The sequence below is a fragment of the Bombus pyrosoma genome, linkage group LG10 (genome assembly GCF_014825855.1).
Source record: "Bombus pyrosoma isolate SC7728 linkage group LG10, ASM1482585v1, whole genome shotgun sequence".
In the NCBI taxonomy this organism is placed as follows: Eukaryota; Metazoa; Arthropoda; class Insecta; order Hymenoptera; family Apidae; genus Bombus; species Bombus pyrosoma.
In genome coordinates, this window is record NC_057779.1 from 5832858 (window position 1) to 5850926 (window position 18069).

Here is an 18069-nt window from a genome sequence, read left to right on the forward strand (position 1 = left end):
TTTTATACTCGCATTTGAAATAGTCTAAAATGATAGCAAATTACACATTATCAATGTACTTGGTATTAGAGCTAGTTTTGCTCCGAGAGATTCCATTAAATATCATAATAAACACCTACAACGTTGTTCTTAAACTTAGCATCGGTCCAACGTTGGAACAACGCAAACGAACGAACATCTTTCGACAGACTGATTTCACAAACGTTCATGCAGACACGTTCGTCTTGGCAGCGCAGTCTGACAGCCAACAAAATAAGATCACGAAATCATGTAACCTGAGCTAGCTCGCGCGAGTAGTCAAGAAAAGAATCGTTGCCGTCTGTCACGAAGTGTCACCATTTTTTCCACCCTCGGTCGTTCCACCCTCTCTCACCTAGGTTCCCCGTGCGTACGCCAGGTCGTTGATCTTCGCTCGAGGAAGTGTGCACGCGGCCTTCGCGTCCTTGACAGTGACACGCGCGAGCGCGTCCAGTCGCCGAGGGCAGCCTGAGGAATTTCTGTTTTCCGTCAGCTTCCTTTGTCGGCAGTTTTAACCCCCGTGGTTCTTCACTATGCATTTGCACGCGTACAAAAGACTATCGTGAATGAATCATTTTTGCGGACAAGGGAATTCGACGAGGATCGGTCGAGGGAGGCTTGTCGAAGCGTTCACGAGTAAAGATCGACCTGGCGATCAAAGTTCACTGCACGGGATTTTGGTTAGTGGTGCAAGAGATGAATTTCGGGTTGTATTAGGTCGTAACGTATGGGATTTTCGATTTATTTAGTTAAAGTAAATAGTTTTGTAATCATTTTTATTATACGATGAACAATTTTATTTAACACAGATACGTATTCCTTTAGAAGAACGATTACAAGATAGTTGTTGCAGTAGCAAATTGGCAATTTATGGCAATAACGTTTGATGATATTTTATATCGTGTGAGACATAGAAATTTAATCGCATGCGATTTAAATAAAAATAGATAGTATCGACACATTTTGATCAGTAAAAATAATCTTATTTCGGTGAAACTCTTCCTTTTTTACATAATGTATCTCGCGATATTGCATGCCCAATGTGCATCCTAAGATACATTTGAATATCGGAAAAATATTAAAAGTAGAATATTTTATGGTAAATAATGTAAAAATGGAAATTTCCATCGTAAAAATGGAGTATATCCGATTACTGGAGATATTAAAAAGTGTTTGGAAATTCACGAATTATATTAAACCTAAAAGAGTAGAGGCCAGATTCAAAAGGAGTGTCTAAGCTAAATTTCATTTTACTCCTAAATATACATAAAAACATATGCATATTAGGTACACTAAATATACTAAATATAATATCCAAATATACATCTGCACACTATCTAAATAAACCACAAGTCTCTCACGTTGTCTAGTTTAATAGACAGAGAAGTCTCCTCGTTGACGCTCGATAAATCATTTTAAGTTATATTTCAGCTCCTCCAGATTCACGAGGCATCCGAGCACTTAAGATAAAGTGGACGTTCGATCAATACGGATCGGTTATCGTTGCTTCGCTTAAACCATCAACCACGCTAGCCAACCCCTAGACGGAGGTTATTAAGTTTAAAGTTTGATCGGCCGTCTCAACGAGGAATTACGGAAATTGTAAAACAAGTCCTCCTCTTCGCCAACAATTTCGCACGGTTTCAATGGAATTCACGAACGTTTAAAACACGTCACAAGCATGCACCGGTTTGAACATGTTGCAAAAGAGATATTCGACAAAGTGTTTACAGTGCCGACGACATCCAATCTACTTGCTGGACGTTTGTACGTACGGTGCAACCCTTTGCAAGCCGAGACATTGGCATCGTCAACAGAACAGCCCTTCCATTTCGCTACTATACGATGCAAAGACTTGCGTTTGATTTGTTTGGCTTTTACATATTACCGGTATCGCACGGTTAATTCTTCGCGAATCCAGGAAACGGTTTAATTGCCGAATACTGAGAGATTTGCAGGATTATCGTAAGCCCCGTTTTACTCGATCAGGTTTCAATACGATTTAGCGTTAGCTGTGTTGATGGTTTTGTTAATACTGGAGATTATACAGAATATACGTATAAGGATTTAGTAGAGCGATTAGTCCAGGATGGATTAGGAATTTGTACTTTTCAGTAGAAAGAATTACTTCTATTTTTTTTTTTTTTTTTATAAAATACCATTGTGTATCTATGGTTGTAAGAAAAGCGTTATATTTTTCGTAACGGGGAATAAAATTATAATTTAATTATGAAACCGAAGGGATGTTTCTTTTAAAAGTTAAAATATGCGATTCCATCTAAATAAATAGGAATTTGATACTTGGAGTAACCTCGTTTGACGGACAAGTAATATCTCACTCTATCTTCTTGTAATAAGTTTTGCAACAAACACAATAAATTATCCTAGCAGTTTTGAAGGGGGTATACTTGTTTCTTTTTGTTTTTTAATATCCGTTACACTTGTTTTAGAATTTTATATAGCTATTCTTCTTTTGTACTCTGGCCCAAAAACCTAGATTCTGTCTGAAATTTTTAACGCTCAGAACCTCGTTCGTTATATGTAATTATAAATATTCGTAGGAAATTCTAGTTTGCCATAAATTACTCGAGCAATTTGTGAAAATTTATAGTATTCGAGGCATGAATACCGCGTAACAATGTTGGAAAGTTAAAAAGCAACAGCAATTACAGCGGGCTAAATCACCGAGCGGACTTGGAAACCGGCAGACGTTAATTTCCACTTGACTCTCGAACTCGGCTCTAATTAAATCCACTTTAAACTCGAATCGTTTCGTCGTCGCTACAATTAGAAGTCACTCGAAGGTGTGCGGGGGTGGTCAACCTCCTTTCCGGAAGACTCGATTGCAAAGCATTCGCGAATTTCGAGGTCAAACTTCGTTAGCTTGCCGTTTCCAACGGGGAAACAAATCAGAGCAAACAGAGAAATTCCCGTTTCCATTCTCTTCTCTCGTGAAGAAATACACTCTGAAAGTTTTTTCCTGCCTTCCAGGCGTAGTCAATGATTTGGCGAATTTGGAGATAATTTTTTCTCCGGTAGAATATACAGATATTTTGTAGATATATACGTACTGTCACGACGACAGTCGAAGAATTTTGAAAATCAAGACATTCGAACTACGCATTGATCGAATGAAAAATTGCTATCATTTCAAAGTCGTTCTGTTGGAAAGAACGTTTCATATAAAACAAGGCACCCGATTATTTATCACATTGTGCACTCGTGCTTGTTATTTTTATCACACGTTTTCGTACGTTTCTTGCGTAGGAATATCAGTACAAAGAAAGAAACAATGTTGGAAAAGCGTTCTCGTTGTATCGAAATTATCGACACCAACATATTTGTAAAATGCAGAAAATGAATCAAAAAATGCCAGAACTTTTCGTTGATTTAATATTTGCCAAGAAATGGAGGGATTTTACGAGAAACTTGCCACCATTCAGAGTACTCGTGTAGAGAACGTTCTGTATATAACAGAAACATAAAATATCAAAAGATCAATAAAAGAGTACAAATACTTTTCGTAAGTTCAATATTTTCCAGGAACCAGAGTGTAAGAGAGAGAGAGAGAGAGAGAGAGAGAGACGGAGAGAGGAAAGACTCACCTCCCTCCACGTAAATCACATACAATACACCTTTATCCACTTCAATATGCGGCTGAACGGTTCAAGCACCTTCTGGACGCGATTCAACGGTTCGAAGGGGCTGGTTGCTCGAGCGGCTGATCAATTGTCTCGTAAATCGAAAGATTCCGTTCTTTTTTACCCGTAGGGTGCCTTCGACGTTGAAAATTTGCGGACAGGATGGCAGGATCGAGCCGGGAACCTCGGCCAGGCCCTAAACGACAATCTTCATCCCTCGTAAGTCGTCGCGACAGACGAAGCTGGTCTTCGTTCGATTAAAGGGCTGCTTCGAACGACGAAGGGTGAAAGAGAGAGGAGGGGTGGTGGTTAGGTTGGCGTCGCGATCGAGATGAGCGATCTACAGGCCACTCTCGAGTTCTCCCTCGAGCTCTGCAAGTTCTACAATGTCGACCTGTTCCAGCGTGGGTAAGCGGATTCTCCAGCCATTCTCGTAGACGGAACGTGTGCGCGACGGCTGGCTTGCGTAATTTGCAACGGCTTACCTATCGCCATCGCCTCTAAGCTTATCGACGATTTCCAATTTCCCAGGTATTACCAGATACGAACTGCCCTCAGAGTGTCGCCCAAACTGCCTGTCAAGGTGGAGGTTAACCAGTTACGCAACCGTGAGTACTTCTTTTGAATTTCAGTGATTTTTCACGAATTTTCGATAGCGTTGGAGATTCGGATAGACTTAGGTTTCAAATACTACAAATCAGTTTATGAAAATTAGGTTTTTCTAAACTTCTTCCATTATCGTTTGATCGTTTTCGTTTCGTTAAATGCAGTAGACGGTAGAATCGCGTTTGTACGGACAAGTTAATGCTCAGCCTCTATCATCCGAAGTACGGTCGAAGGTAATTTCGTCTTATGTCCGGTGACTCTTTACGTAAACCAGAATCCATCCCTCGGTCGAAGCGGCTACTGGCTATGCAAAAATCGGATCGCAATAATCTTAAGGAACTGTCATAAAACTAAGCATTTGTATCTTATCGTTAAGGCCCTTAATTGTTATAAAATATATTCCAGTGGAGACGTTCCTTTTGGTTATTGCTCCATTAGGTAAGAAATGAGGGGGTCGGGTTTTGCCTCTGCGACAGCATCGTAACCGAACTTCACTGGTTTATCTGCCTTAGATCAGTCAACATCTCTTGACTGATTTTTCATCCGTTGATCAATCAATGTCTTGACTGGTTTTCGTTCATTGATCAGTCATCGGTTGCAACTTATTATTTACACGTCTCTGAGAATACGTCTACACGCACCACGCGTAACTCTTTACATCCACAAAGTTGTTGGAATAAAGTATATATTATAACCTGTTACTTTAATGTTATAATCAGTCAACCACCTCGATTATCCTGAACGAAATAGGGGATTGATCAATTCGTGGCATCGATTATCGAATCGTAATGAGAATTTACGACTGTCGTTGATGCGATCTACCGCAAACAATCGAATATTTCGTAACATAAAAGTATGAACACTGACTCCCATAAGCAATATATTAATATAAGCGATCATATGTTCTTGCTTGAAATAAGTATTTAAATTCTAATGTAATTGAACTAATATGAAAGAAGCTGGAGCGAATGGTTATGTAATAAGTTTCTGTTATCGAAACTGTTCGACTGTCTGAACTTCTTCGTCCTGTTCGGACAAACGAGGTTCCACCGCACAGCAGAATTCTATTTATCAGAACGAAATTTTAGTTAATTGAACTTAATTGAACTTTTGTCGATTGAATTCATTCATCTGAATATGAACTGCTATCGTGTGAGCAAAAAATAGTAGATGAGAATAATGGGCGATGTTTCCCAACAAGATCAGATAAGTGGAGCTTTTTTATCATACTTAAAACGTGGCCGAATACTTCAATGACAAGCTCTATATAACACTCGAAGAATATTTCATTCAAATAATCGCCAACTGTGACATCCACGCGCTTCATTAACGTCACCCACGCACCCACATCCTCTAACCAAACTAACAATCTTCTCGCCATCTTCTTTCCACTTGAAAGAACCAAAGAAAAGAAGCAAATGGTAACCGAGTTTCCAGAAATTACCAGCTCTTTGCCGCGACAACGCGTGTCCGGCGAATCAAAGAACTTTCCTCGTGGAGGCAGAAACTTCTGTGGCACCGATGGCGGCAGAAAACTCGCCCGAGTTCACCCCGTCGAGTTAGACAACGGCTGCGACTAGAATTTCCAACTAGTTCAAACCTAGCTTGCACTCGATAGCGTTAGAAAGTTCCCTGAATCGCTTGTATCGCGTTGCCACCCTTCATTGTGCATCGAAACTCGAGCTTCTCTCTTCTATCTCGTGAAAACGAATGAAAGAAAGAAAACCACGAGACGTTCAACGTGAAAAGAGCGTCTCTCAAGTCTGACAGGCAATCGGAATTTCGATTTGGAAAATTAGACGCACGGCCATACACTGAACCAGATTCAAATAATCTGTTATAAAACGTTCCAACGTTAAATATTGAAATACTATTTTTCATCGACGAGTATTTTAATCCTCGAATAATATCGTTAGATTGCAAATAATAATAACGTATGTTCGATTACTGAAATTTAGGGTATTGAATTTTATTTTATATTTTATATCCTCCGCGATGGAGATTAATAACAAGATGAAATTGAATTAGAAATTTAAAAATTGAGCGATTCAACTGAAAATTATTACGTTGCCCAATAAACCATGAAAGTAGAGTATTTAATTTGATTTTGTATTTTACATTCTGCGCAACAGAGGCGAGTAAAAATAAAATTAAATTAAACGTTCAACTCTAAATTTTTACGGATCCCACTAGTCCAATGATACCATGAAAGTTAAGAATTGCAAATACGTAAGTACTTTGCGGTACTTTATCCGATCTGAGGATGCAGAAGAAACGTCAACCGTTACGATCATTGTTCTAGACTCGTTGGAGGCGCCTGGGACCAGCAAGCGTTTTCAGATCCTCTACAGAAACGAAGAGGTGACACTCGGCACCTCGGTCTTATTCCGAGCTCACGTGCTGGTGCACAGTCACAAGATCGAGGAGATTCTCTCCCGCACCCACTTCAATCTCGGCGTCGAGCTATGGTTCAGCGAGCCGACGCAACCAGGAAACATGGCCTGCGTGTCGTCTAGGTAAGATAATCGTCTTGGTGTATCTCGAAACGTACTATCGTCTCGCTGTACCACTGTCATTTGGTAGACGGTAGTGATATGTTCGCTGACCGCGACGATCGTTTGAGCGTCGCTCGCGAAAAGAAACGATATTGCGGTTTCGTAGCGTTGCTACATGCGACTTGCTATACAAGAATCGTGAGAATCTGATATTTGTAACGTAACGAAGACAGCGAACAGAAGGAGTCACGTTTAGTTACGTTTGAAGTTGGTTTGTAGACTCTTAAGCCGCGTCTACGCTATATACTAAGACATATTATACGTATAGCGAAGTTGTATAACGCGTTAAAGAAACCAAAAGAAAAATCTTATGTAATAACGCTATGCGTATATACAAGGTATTTTAAAAATAGGTGATTAATTTTTGATATCGTTTTCTATTCATTTGAAGCACGAAGGGAGGTGATACGGACGCTTAAGTCTAAAGATATTTCTTTTTCAAGATATAAATACTTCTCAATTACAGGAATATCTGTCACACGTAGATGACGAGCATTGTTAACATTTTTTATTTACGAGAATAAAATGTAAAATGACGGTAATATTAATTAATTGCATTTTCTTCGTGTGTACCCTGCAGCGAAACAATGCATTTGAAACACAAAGTCGTACTAATTAAACGTAGGTCACAATCGTAAACTTGTCGCGACGATTATTATAATGAAATCTAATTTCATTTTAGTCTCTGAGAAGCCATATTGGTCAGCATTATTTTCTTCATTCTACTGCTAGAATACGTATGAGTAGAATATTAAATTACATTTATGTATAGCCTCAAAGAAATGGATAGGAATTACGAATGTCCTATATGTTTTCAGACAAATGTTCAAATTAATGAATTTACGTTAAATTAATATAAACAATAAATTTGGCGAAGACCAGTCTTTGTGAGAAAGAAAATAATAAAGACCAAAAGAGTAGTTCCCATATGTGTTTCCCAAAAAGTGACAGAAATTCTTTTAAAAAAATTGAACATTTAATTCTGGAAGCAGGAAATTCTGTAACTTAAAGTAGACAGTCGTTAAAATCACATTACAATTTCCGTAACATGGTTTGCGTATAATGCACGAGGAAAAGACGTAATGCTTAGTTGTTGAGGGAACACCGACCTCTACAACTTCCATAAATTTCTTCCGCCCATTATGCCTAGGCAAAAGTACACGACAAGAAAGCAGAACTTCCCCACAGACCTAATAGATGGAGAGATCGATAACCTTGGCCGCGTACGCTTTCATGTTCTACCTTGAAGGTTTGACGAGCTTCGTTTGCTTTTTGCTTTGTAGGGCGTTGCAGCTGAACTTTGCGCCCACGAAGGGGCTTCACTATCATTTGCCGGTGCTCTTCGACTACTTTCATCTTGCCGCCGTCTCCATCACGATTCACGCCTGCCTCGTGGCCCTTCATCAACCTTACATCAAGTCGGTAACAAGTTGAATTTTTTCTCTTTTCATATTCCTCTCTCATAATATAATTACAAAATATTTTTATTTACGTACGTATACACGATTGTTAACGATGAAAATTTCTCTTTTCTGCTTACAAACGCTGATTTCGTTGTACCCTGTTACACGTAGGAAGAGCATACTTCATTATGTCCAGAGCTGGTAAGTTTAAAATTTCGTGTTTCTTTTCTTCTCGCAATGAAAACGACAAATTTATGGACACAGTACTTTTGATGCGAATAACGATCTTTTTCCGAGTTTCCTCTCTTTCGATCTTCGAAGTTCTTTTCTTTTTATTTTCAATTGTCTGCTTTGCTGGTTTCTAATGTTTTAAGATTAATAAAGATTGGACATTAATCAACAAATGAGAAAAATTGTTAATCATGAAGAATATATTGTTAAAGGAGCTTTGATTATTATTTTTATGTATTGTTTATTTTACATTGTTTAAATTGTATATTATATTTGAAATATTTACATGTTATGTTTATATATAAATGTTTATGCTTCTAAGTTAATTTTATGCTTTATATATGTTTATATATTGTAATGTGGTTGTTTCATATTAGAAAGCCAATTATAGTGGCTAGAAGAAAGAAATTTTTAAAATGATGTTTTCTTTGCTCATTAAATGGCACGAGAGACTGTAACAGGCAGACTTTTTTGTACTCGAATTGAACGTATAATGTAATAAAGTATCAAAGGGGCATTATTTCTGAATTAATTAATTCTTTGAGCACAGAATCCTTATTAATGGTTGTGGGAAAAATATTCTTACCAATTATTCGAACACACACGTTCCCAGTATTATTATAGTGGAAACACACCTTTTTTCAGATTTTTATGGAAAAGCACATTTATCGTTTAATTAGCTAATAATTTATAGTCGAAGACTAATAGTTAAATTAAAGACTATGAAATATCAAACATCCTATTATGACTATTAATAAAATAATTTATTATACGCAGAATAATAGTAGAAGAATAATAAAATAATAACAAAATAGTGATAGAATAATAAGACAATAATAGCGAATCTATCGTAATTTCAAGTTACAAAATTTCATATCAAATGTCCAAATTGTGAGAACAATAAAAATCCACGTAGTGAAAAATTAAATGGCCAAAAACTAAATAACCAATTTACAAATTTAAATCATGTCCGACCCCCTAATCGTTTCAATCAAAAAATTGTATTCCGTTCGTAGTGACAATGCGAGTTCGATTGTGTTTTAATTCAACATCGCGACAGGGTAATTAACCGAGTAATATGCTTGCAGCGCGCCGCGTGGAGGGAAACCGTGGCTGCAATTTAAACAGACTGCGGCAAACGGGGACAACAATGCTCAGTTAGGAAATATCGTGAGTTCATGCACGAGTTTCATTAAAATTTTTAATTGATAGTTCAGCTGCTACAAAGAGAATGATCAAAAGAATGCTTGCAACAAGATATTCGTAACTATTGCAGGAAACAACAACGAGGTGCGTTGGTTCAGCCACGAGGATACAACACGCGAAATTAGTTCAACAGGAAGTAATCAGGTTACTTTTGGCCGCGAGGGAATCTTTGCTCAACGACTTAGCCGATCTAGCGCGTCTGCTACCTTCTTGCCAGCAAAGAGCGCTCGAGCTTGCTCAGAATACGCACAAAGAAATTACTAAGGTCGGTACTGTTTCTTAGGTTTTCTTACAAAATTCTTTGTTCTAGGCGTGTAAATTATTTCAAGTCGCTTTTAACAAAGTTCGGTTTTTATTTATGGAACATAGAGTTAGTCAGCGAAATTATTTCTAATTCAATTGCGGATCTTTGTGCTTTATATCTTTATGAATACAACTAAGATACTAGGTAAATAACAATGTTGATATTATCAGGTAATACAAATATTCGAACTTGAAGACACCAAATTAACTTACATATGTAATATTTTTCTTTTTGTTTTTTGTGTCTTCTCTGTGGAAGATAGTAGTTGTGCTGTAGTTACAGATGATGGACACGGAGGAGACTGATGTCGCTCAACTCTGCGCACAAAATATCGTTCTCTGGCAACATTTTCTGGAAGCGTTCTCCGGACGCGAGGCTGTTCATCAGCATCTTGCGAGGATCCATCATCAGCTAAGGGTAAAACGCTCGTTTTATTGTCTTAACACTTCCCACAACTTTTGGGTGTCCTCTTTTAGACTAATTACTTTATTTCAAAGACACGAGACAGATACACCATAGAATTACGACGAACGAATTTGTGGCCTTTTACGATCCAACGATATCAATTAAGAATTGAAATAGAAAAATAGAAATATTCTAAGAAAGTACCACTTTATTTAAATTAACATCTTTGGTCGCAAATTCATAGGTGAAACGTTTTGCGGAAGGTTTCTTCGTGCTAGAAAACCCTAGGACATCCGCATGGGGCTGTTACGATGCGAACTACCAGTCGTATCAGGCGGTGAGCGAAGCCGCAAGAAGATCGCGATATCTGTCCTTGTTGCCTCCGCTCCCAGTGCACTGTACGGAATTGGACGGAGATCTTCACTCTCTGCCTTTGATCTTCGAGGATCAGTACGTGGATATGAAGCAGAGGCACAGAAACAGCGGCAAGTATCATTTTGATGAAAAGAACGAACGCGATATAGCTTCATATCACGAGTGATCAATCTTTTTTGTACGATGATTATAACTCAGGATCAAAATTTTGTTATCGTTAATCAAGCATTTTTACTAATTTCATTGCAACCAACAACCGTTCATCACCAAGATATTATCTATTTATACAAATATTATCAAACGACTAACAAAATTGTCACAAGCCATAGGGATTGCTACACCTAAAGCATCCCCTAACTTTTTCAAAAATTAATCAAACAGCAAATGCTCGTTCCAGTTCCCGGCATCGACGACTGCAGTTGCGGCATAGCAGCAATCCTAGAGTCGCGATCCATGGGAATCTGGTCACCAAGGAGCGAAGGCGCGGCTCAGGATATCGGTTCGGTTCAAGGTCGTCTCATGCTCACTCCATCCACGCTTCCTGCTAGGCACAGCAAATCCTTGGACCAACTAGGTCCAGACATCGCTCCAGTTCAACCAAGGACATCGCCAAAGACGCTTCCTCGATCCGTGTCCACGCAGCTGTTTCCAAGACAAAGAGGCGGGGCGCGAAACGTTACTCCACCAGCGACAGTTCCTTCGAGAGGAAGGCAAAGGTCGACAGCGCCGTCCAGTAGCACGCTTTTCCCTCCTTCGGGGCAGCAAGCCTGCTCCGCTCCAAACCCATCCCTAGGATCGACACCCGTGATCCCGTTGCCTCGCGCCAAGTCTACGCAAATGTTGGTGTTGCCCAGACAACAGAATGATCCTCAGAACACCTCGATAACGTCGCTCCTCGCGGCTATGTTTCCTGAAATACCGCCAGGAGGACAGTTACCTGGGTACAGGCCGTCGAACAAGTCCTGCGAACAAACTCTTACGGTACCCACCTGTCTGGGAACGATGGACCATGCTCAGATGACAGATTGCTGGAGCGAGAATAAGGCTCCCAATATTAATGAAGGTAGGAAGATGGTATTCCTTTGCGGAGGAGGATTCTTTGTCTCTTTGAGAGTAAAGTTTATGAAGAAGAGAGTTTATGAAAGATTGATCGACATAGATCAGTTTGGAGAAAGATGACATTGCACTTATATCTGGGTGCATTAGTTTCTTTTTTCTGATATCTTCTGTTAAGATTTCTGAGCGATTAAGTGTAATGCTAGCAGAAGAGTAAATGTCAGACAAAACATCGAATATTCCAATCGATATTAATGTCATCCTATACATTCGATATGTTTCTGTTACATTCGATAATGTATCATATAATTTATGGTTATTATATTATAATGTATGGTAAGATTATACCAAATGAAACATTAAACCATCTTACATGACATGTTTATTCCACTGTCTGCCAATAAGCTCATAAGTTAATACGTCATCTTTCATTATATAACACAATATAAAAATCCAAGTAAATATTATTGAAATGATATTCGAATATTAACATTCACGTGTTTGCATTTACAATAGACGATAATGCAAGTACATATCTTTGTATCGAAAACATTGAAATGCGAGTGATTTGTTATGTTTTTGAAGAATACTTATTTTACAGAATTGATGATAAAATATTCTTGATTCAGTGGAATAATTCTATATAATATTACGGAGTAGCTACTTCGTAATGAATCCGCTCATTCGCTAGTATGGTACATTCTGTACAACTCTCCATATTCCCTACATTGTCCCCGGAACACTCTCTTTGAACTTACGGAAAAAACACTCGCTCTGAACTCTCATTCGCTATACGCGGTTCACCCTTAAGAGAACTCACCCCTACGTGTGTACACGTACGTAACCGTACACTCATACTCATCGTACAACTTTTACGTAGCGTGCATTTTTGAAATTTTTATTTTTTACGGCTCATACTCCGCTTAACAGCTCTTTCTTCTTTGCATTACTCACTCAATAAAGTTTATAACACCCTTTAGAAAACACCTCTATGTTAATATCCTACGTTCTCTAGTACCTGCAATCAACAAGTTTTCCTCTTTCAGAGTATTTATATCATTTATATTATAGAAAACTTTTTAACAATCCACCAAATCCTAGTACATCCAATAATAAGTACTTATTTTCTTTTACCTATTTCAGTAATAGTTAAAACGTTATTAACTGCTTATTGAATTTTTATCCGTTTTAATTTTACTAAGCGTTAAATTGATCAAGTCGTCAACTATTGCTCCACAGATTACCATTCTCTGGATACAAGAAGAATTCGGCTAGAGCCACGCAGTCACCGATTACCAACGCGTCACCCACTGTCGACCGCCAACGACCAAAACAACTTTTTACCATTAAAAGCGAGCGTCAATGGCGACACGTTTCTCCCAGAACAACAGCCGCTTCACACAGCCACCCTGGACAGAGTGACCTATCGAGGAAATTCCCGTAAACAAACGCATCAAACTGGTGGCAAATACAGTCAAACGAATGGTCTAGAGTCTCGCAGGTATCACACAATTGGTAAAACTGGCTCCGGTTTAAGCCAGCGAAATCGAGAGTTTCAGGATTCAATGAATGGCGGAGGGTTACCCAGCAGTCATTCGATGATGGCTGATCCTTTGTATAAAAGATCCAATTACACGTCGACAACTACAGACTCCTTCTTCTATCGAACAAATGGCACCAGTGGGAGAACACGTGGAGAACCAGAGAGACCAAGGAGACCAAAAAGCACAGAAAGATTAGTAGATGACGTTGATCGTAACGAGTATTGTGATTTTCGAAGAGAAAGACCAAGAAGAAGAGAGGAGAGGTCTGCTATCAAGAGCCCTCGTAATGGCGTCGCGCCTTGTTACGGAGAAGCAGAGAAACATAGGAGGCCACATAGCGAAGATAAGATGCAAGAATTAACTAACGAGATGTTTTATAAGGTGATGACAGCTATGTCTGAACCGAAGAAGGAACAACGTGTGGAGAAGAGGAAGGACAGGCATGGAAGAAGACCGCATTCTGCGCCTGTTTTGGATATTGATCATCCGGCTGAGGAGAATAGGAAGTGTAGTCATAGGAATAGGAAACCAGCACCTCCTCCTCCAGCTTATCAGGATCCTGCGGTGGCTCCGCTGCCAAAGTACAGGCCTCCGCCTCCGGTAACCACGACGAGCGTCCTGGGGGTGGAGAATAATAATAAAATTATCCTGAAGGTAGTATCTCTTACGTTCTTCTTTAATAATTCTCTATATAAAATCTTCATACGTGAAAATTCTTTCTCCATAATTACAGGTGGAGCCCATCAAGTCTCCCATGGAGGCGCCAGCAACGAATGGAACAACACCATCCGACACCTTCAGCGCTGTCCCAGCGCCAAGCGTGAAAAGACTGAGATGCGCGAGTGTGCCAGTTGCGCAGAACAAAGTTGTGGTACCACGAAGCGCTGTATCGTTACCTTGCATGCCCATACGCGACAGCAAGGACAGCCTTAGCAACAATCTTCCCGTCATTCCGAATCCTCTCAGCCCGCCGTCCAGCAGACCGAGTAGCCCAACGATGAGCTCCAGTTCCAGTAACCTTACGTCCGAGTGTTCCGGATGGGTCAGCAGCGGGGACACGTCTAGCTCCGAGCAGCGTCGAAACGCGAAGCTATCGAGCGAACAGCTTCGTCAAAAATTGTCAAAAATCGTACCAAGAAAAGAAAGACCCGCTCCAACGAAAGAAAGCGTAGAAGAGCATTCGTACGAAGAAGTACGACTTCCGCCTCCTAAAATGTTCCAGGACGAACCACCGCCTCCAGAGGAATTTCGTGATCCGCCTGCTATCATCGATAATCCTTTGTATCACGTTTACGAGACGGTGAAACCGGTTAGAAGTCCTAAACAGACGAAGACTGCGCCGTGCAGTCCTCAGAAGAATAGAGATAGGGAGAGGGAGAGGGAGAGAGATAGAGATCTTCCATATGGAGCTAGAGATATTTGTTTAGATTGTTATCAAGAGGGCAAGGAAGTGTTACAGTCGATTCAGGATGATTCGATTAATTTTAAAAAATACAAGGAAGCGTTCAAGAGGCAGATGAGCTTCTCAGGGAAGATTTACAGGTGCGTTGACGATTATACAGGGTTTCTTGTGAGATTTGATTTCGCTGGTTTGGCGGGGTCGAAGCTTTTCGTTTGATAATAAGATTGTTGGCTGATTAAGTACAATGGATGAACGATTGTTTGATATCATTCATGCATTGCGTTGTTAAATTAACGACAGCTCTAAAGATGATTAATTGTTCCTGTCATTTATGACGGTTTGTTTAACTGTATCGTATTGATCAGATGAAACACGAGGCACTAAATGTAATACGCGTGTGATAAAATAATTTTGAAAGTTTAGAGTAAAGTGTTTGTTTGAATAGCCTTCTAACGCTTTACCAGATTATAATTCATTTAGCTGAGGATTTAATGGCGTACATTAAATATTTTTACTTCAACACCGATTAGTTATATAGTTTAGCTACCAAATCCTTTGGCCTTCACATAGTCCCTTCGTTATAACACGTATAATTTCACAGCGAAAATTATGATTTTCTGTATTTGGTTGTTCGAAAAGTTCGTAATATTTAGGGAAAATTCAAAGCCAATATATTTCTGCAAAATTAATATTTCATTTAACTTTGAAGTTTCCTAATGATCAGAATAAGCGACCATTGAATATTTCAGTTAAAACAACACTTTTGCCTTGCGTTTGAGAAAAATGATATTTTACTCAATAGACAAGATTTTAAAAACGTCCTTTTTAACTTTCTAAAACGATAGACGTCTTACCATTTAATTTAGAAATTTTAAATAATTATTTTTTTTTACAATTCAACAGTGTTTCCTCTTTACGTGTTGCAGTTGATATCTAATTTTCATCAAACTCAATATCTTATTGATTACCAGAAATTCATAATAAACCATCTTCCCTCAATCTCATAACAAACAGTGTCCACCTAATCTCATCTTAACAATCTCGCAATAAAATATTTCTAACTACTAAAAACGCTACGAACTTTCCAAACAACTGAATAACTCTAAGCCAAACTTTAATATCGTGCAATTATTTTCGCCTATTTTTCTTTCTCGCCTTTGTTCGCAAGCATCCGTGCCATTTTCTATCTGCCTTTTTGAGTTCGGCGACGGCTTTCTTCTGTCACTTTGTGTTTTTTCGTAGTTAAGTTTCTCTTTGTCTACCTTATCCCCTCTAGAGAACACAAGGAAGCGCAGTTGCGTTTCCATAAACGTGCCCATTCCTTTGGATACGGTGACTTCTTGACCCCGTCGTCGGTAAAACCTCTAAGATCGAATGTGCCTCTTAGTGATTATGCGACCCTGGCCTCGACCATGCCGTACTTCCACATCAGCAACGAGTACCGGGTGTTCTCGCCGGAAGGAGCTCATCTGATTATCTGCGTGCACGGTCTCGATGGCAACCCTGCTGATCTTCGTTTGATCAAGACGTACTTGGAACTGAGTCTTCCCGGAACGCACCTAGATTTTTTAATGTCTGAGAGAAATCAAGTGAGATTTGTTTTATTATATTTTATTAGGAGGACAGAATTGTTCTCAGTTCGATTTATATAAGTAATAGAAGTATTTTTTATTATGAGTGCTTTTATTTTTAATTTATTAGATTGCAAGATATATTTCCTAGTGATTCCGATTGGAAATTAGCTTTGCATGTTATGTTTTTGTGAATACGGAGAGATCGGTCTTTCGTATTTCTTCTTCATCAAACAATCATCGATTAATTTTGCTTTTCATGGCTCAACTAATTTTAAAAGTCGAAATAACTTAACTGTAACTTTGGAAATTACTATCTGCAAATTTAAGGATGAAAAATATTATAAAATATTTCAGATACATAGACATTCGTGTGAGATTGAGTTTGAAGTAGAATCGCCGTAGATTTGATATCTCAAATCGAGCCTGAATTAGAACCAAAAATGTCTAGAAGCGAGAGTTAAAAAGATCGTCTATTCGAAAGAAGTAACGAACGTATGTTAATAAATTGCATATTTTTATGTTGTATGAAAAGGGTGACACATTTTCGGACTTCGATACAATGACGGATCGACTGGTAGCCGAGATTCTGCATCACATCGAGACGTCGGGCCTGAACCCGACGAAAGTCAGCTTTATTGGACATTCTTTAGGGACCATCATCATAAGAAGCGCTCTGACGCGGCCTCAATTACGGCCGCTTCTTCCACGTTTACACACCTTTCTCAGCCTAAGCGGTCCACACTTAGGTACACTGTACAACACCAGTGGATTAGTTAACGCAGGTAATGTCAGAAAATAATTCGTCTCTTCTGGTCGTTAAAAACGAGATTTTAGCGATTTTGTAAACATTTCTAATAATCTCAAGATACAAATTCCAACATATAAAAAGTTCGTAACAATTGTAAACTAGATGATTGTAAGAATGAAAGAACTTCCTTATCTTAAAATCGTAAGCTCTTACACGTCAAGACTTGAAACTGTTATTTCCAAAATAAAACTATGCCCTCAGGTATGTGGTTCATGCAGAAGCTGAAGAAGTCCGTCTCGTTGCTGCAACTGGCTATGAGAGATGCGCCGAATGTTAGACGGTCGTTCATGTTCCGCCTCAGTCAGAAGAGCAATCTCGAGAAATTCAAACACGTGCTGCTGTGCGGGAGCTCGCAGGATCGATACGTGCCGTTTCATTCTGCTCGTATAGAACTCTGCAAAGCCGCCGTACGAGATTCGACCGATCAAGGTAATCGAACTCCATTTATTTTTTCATTTATCTCTGGTAATACGACTTTATCGAACGAGCAATCTTGGGAATAAGAGACTTCCATCAGCAGATCCTAAAAGGCTATCTTTTTTTTCTTCTTTTCTTACTAAAGAGTTCCACTTTCTTACGAAAGAAAAGAGCTTATTGGCTTTATGCCGAGAAACTATATATTACAATTTTAGTGTTCCAAATTTGACATTCTCTATGCTACAATGGAACGTGATTTGTTACTTTTAAGAACAGCAAGAGTAGGACTTGGCAACAGTTTTATAATAAAATACACGGAGAATAAAGATAGCGATTGTTGAGGTTGACTGATAAAAGAACGAGTGGACGAATTTAAAATATATTGAAATAAGTATATGTATAAATGTATATAAGTATTAGTGTATGCTGATCCGGATCCTCATTTTTACAGTGTTACAATACAATAGAGGAAGCTATGATAGGAAGCACGTTCATATATTTATAGCAAAGGACATTACCAAAAA

At 38.9% G+C, this 18069-nt stretch overlaps 1 protein-coding gene across 6 annotated transcripts in view; it reads left to right on the forward strand.

Moving 5' to 3' along the window:
- LOC122571583 overlaps positions 1 to 18069 on the forward strand; it is a 49182-nt gene that overhangs the window by 24654 nt on the left and 6459 nt on the right. Inside the window, exons 2-16 of one of the 6 annotated variants that reach the window (XM_043735520.1) lie at positions 3790 to 4067; positions 4191 to 4267; positions 6568 to 6781; positions 8104 to 8238; positions 8395 to 8424; positions 9543 to 9624; positions 9731 to 9925; positions 10241 to 10381; positions 10614 to 10854; positions 11142 to 11807; positions 13040 to 13998; positions 14078 to 14886; positions 16023 to 16335; positions 16853 to 17102; positions 17330 to 17557. In XM_043735520.1, the coding sequence (XP_043591455.1) occupies positions 3991 to 4067; positions 4191 to 4267; positions 6568 to 6781; positions 8104 to 8238; positions 8395 to 8424; positions 9543 to 9624; positions 9731 to 9925; positions 10241 to 10381; positions 10614 to 10854; positions 11142 to 11807; positions 13040 to 13998; positions 14078 to 14886; positions 16023 to 16335; positions 16853 to 17102; positions 17330 to 17557 (4417 nt within the window). In that variant the 5' untranslated portion in view covers positions 3790 to 3990. Of the gene's footprint in view, positions 1 to 3789; positions 4068 to 4190; positions 4268 to 5701; positions 6495 to 6567; positions 6782 to 8103; positions 8239 to 8394; positions 8425 to 9542; positions 9625 to 9730; positions 9926 to 10226; positions 10382 to 10613; positions 10855 to 11141; positions 11808 to 13039; positions 13999 to 14077; positions 14887 to 16022; positions 16336 to 16852; positions 17103 to 17329; positions 17558 to 18069 lie in introns of those variants that run through there. The other 5 variants (XM_043735522.1, XM_043735521.1, XM_043735525.1 and 2 more) reach the window with 5 other exon arrangements.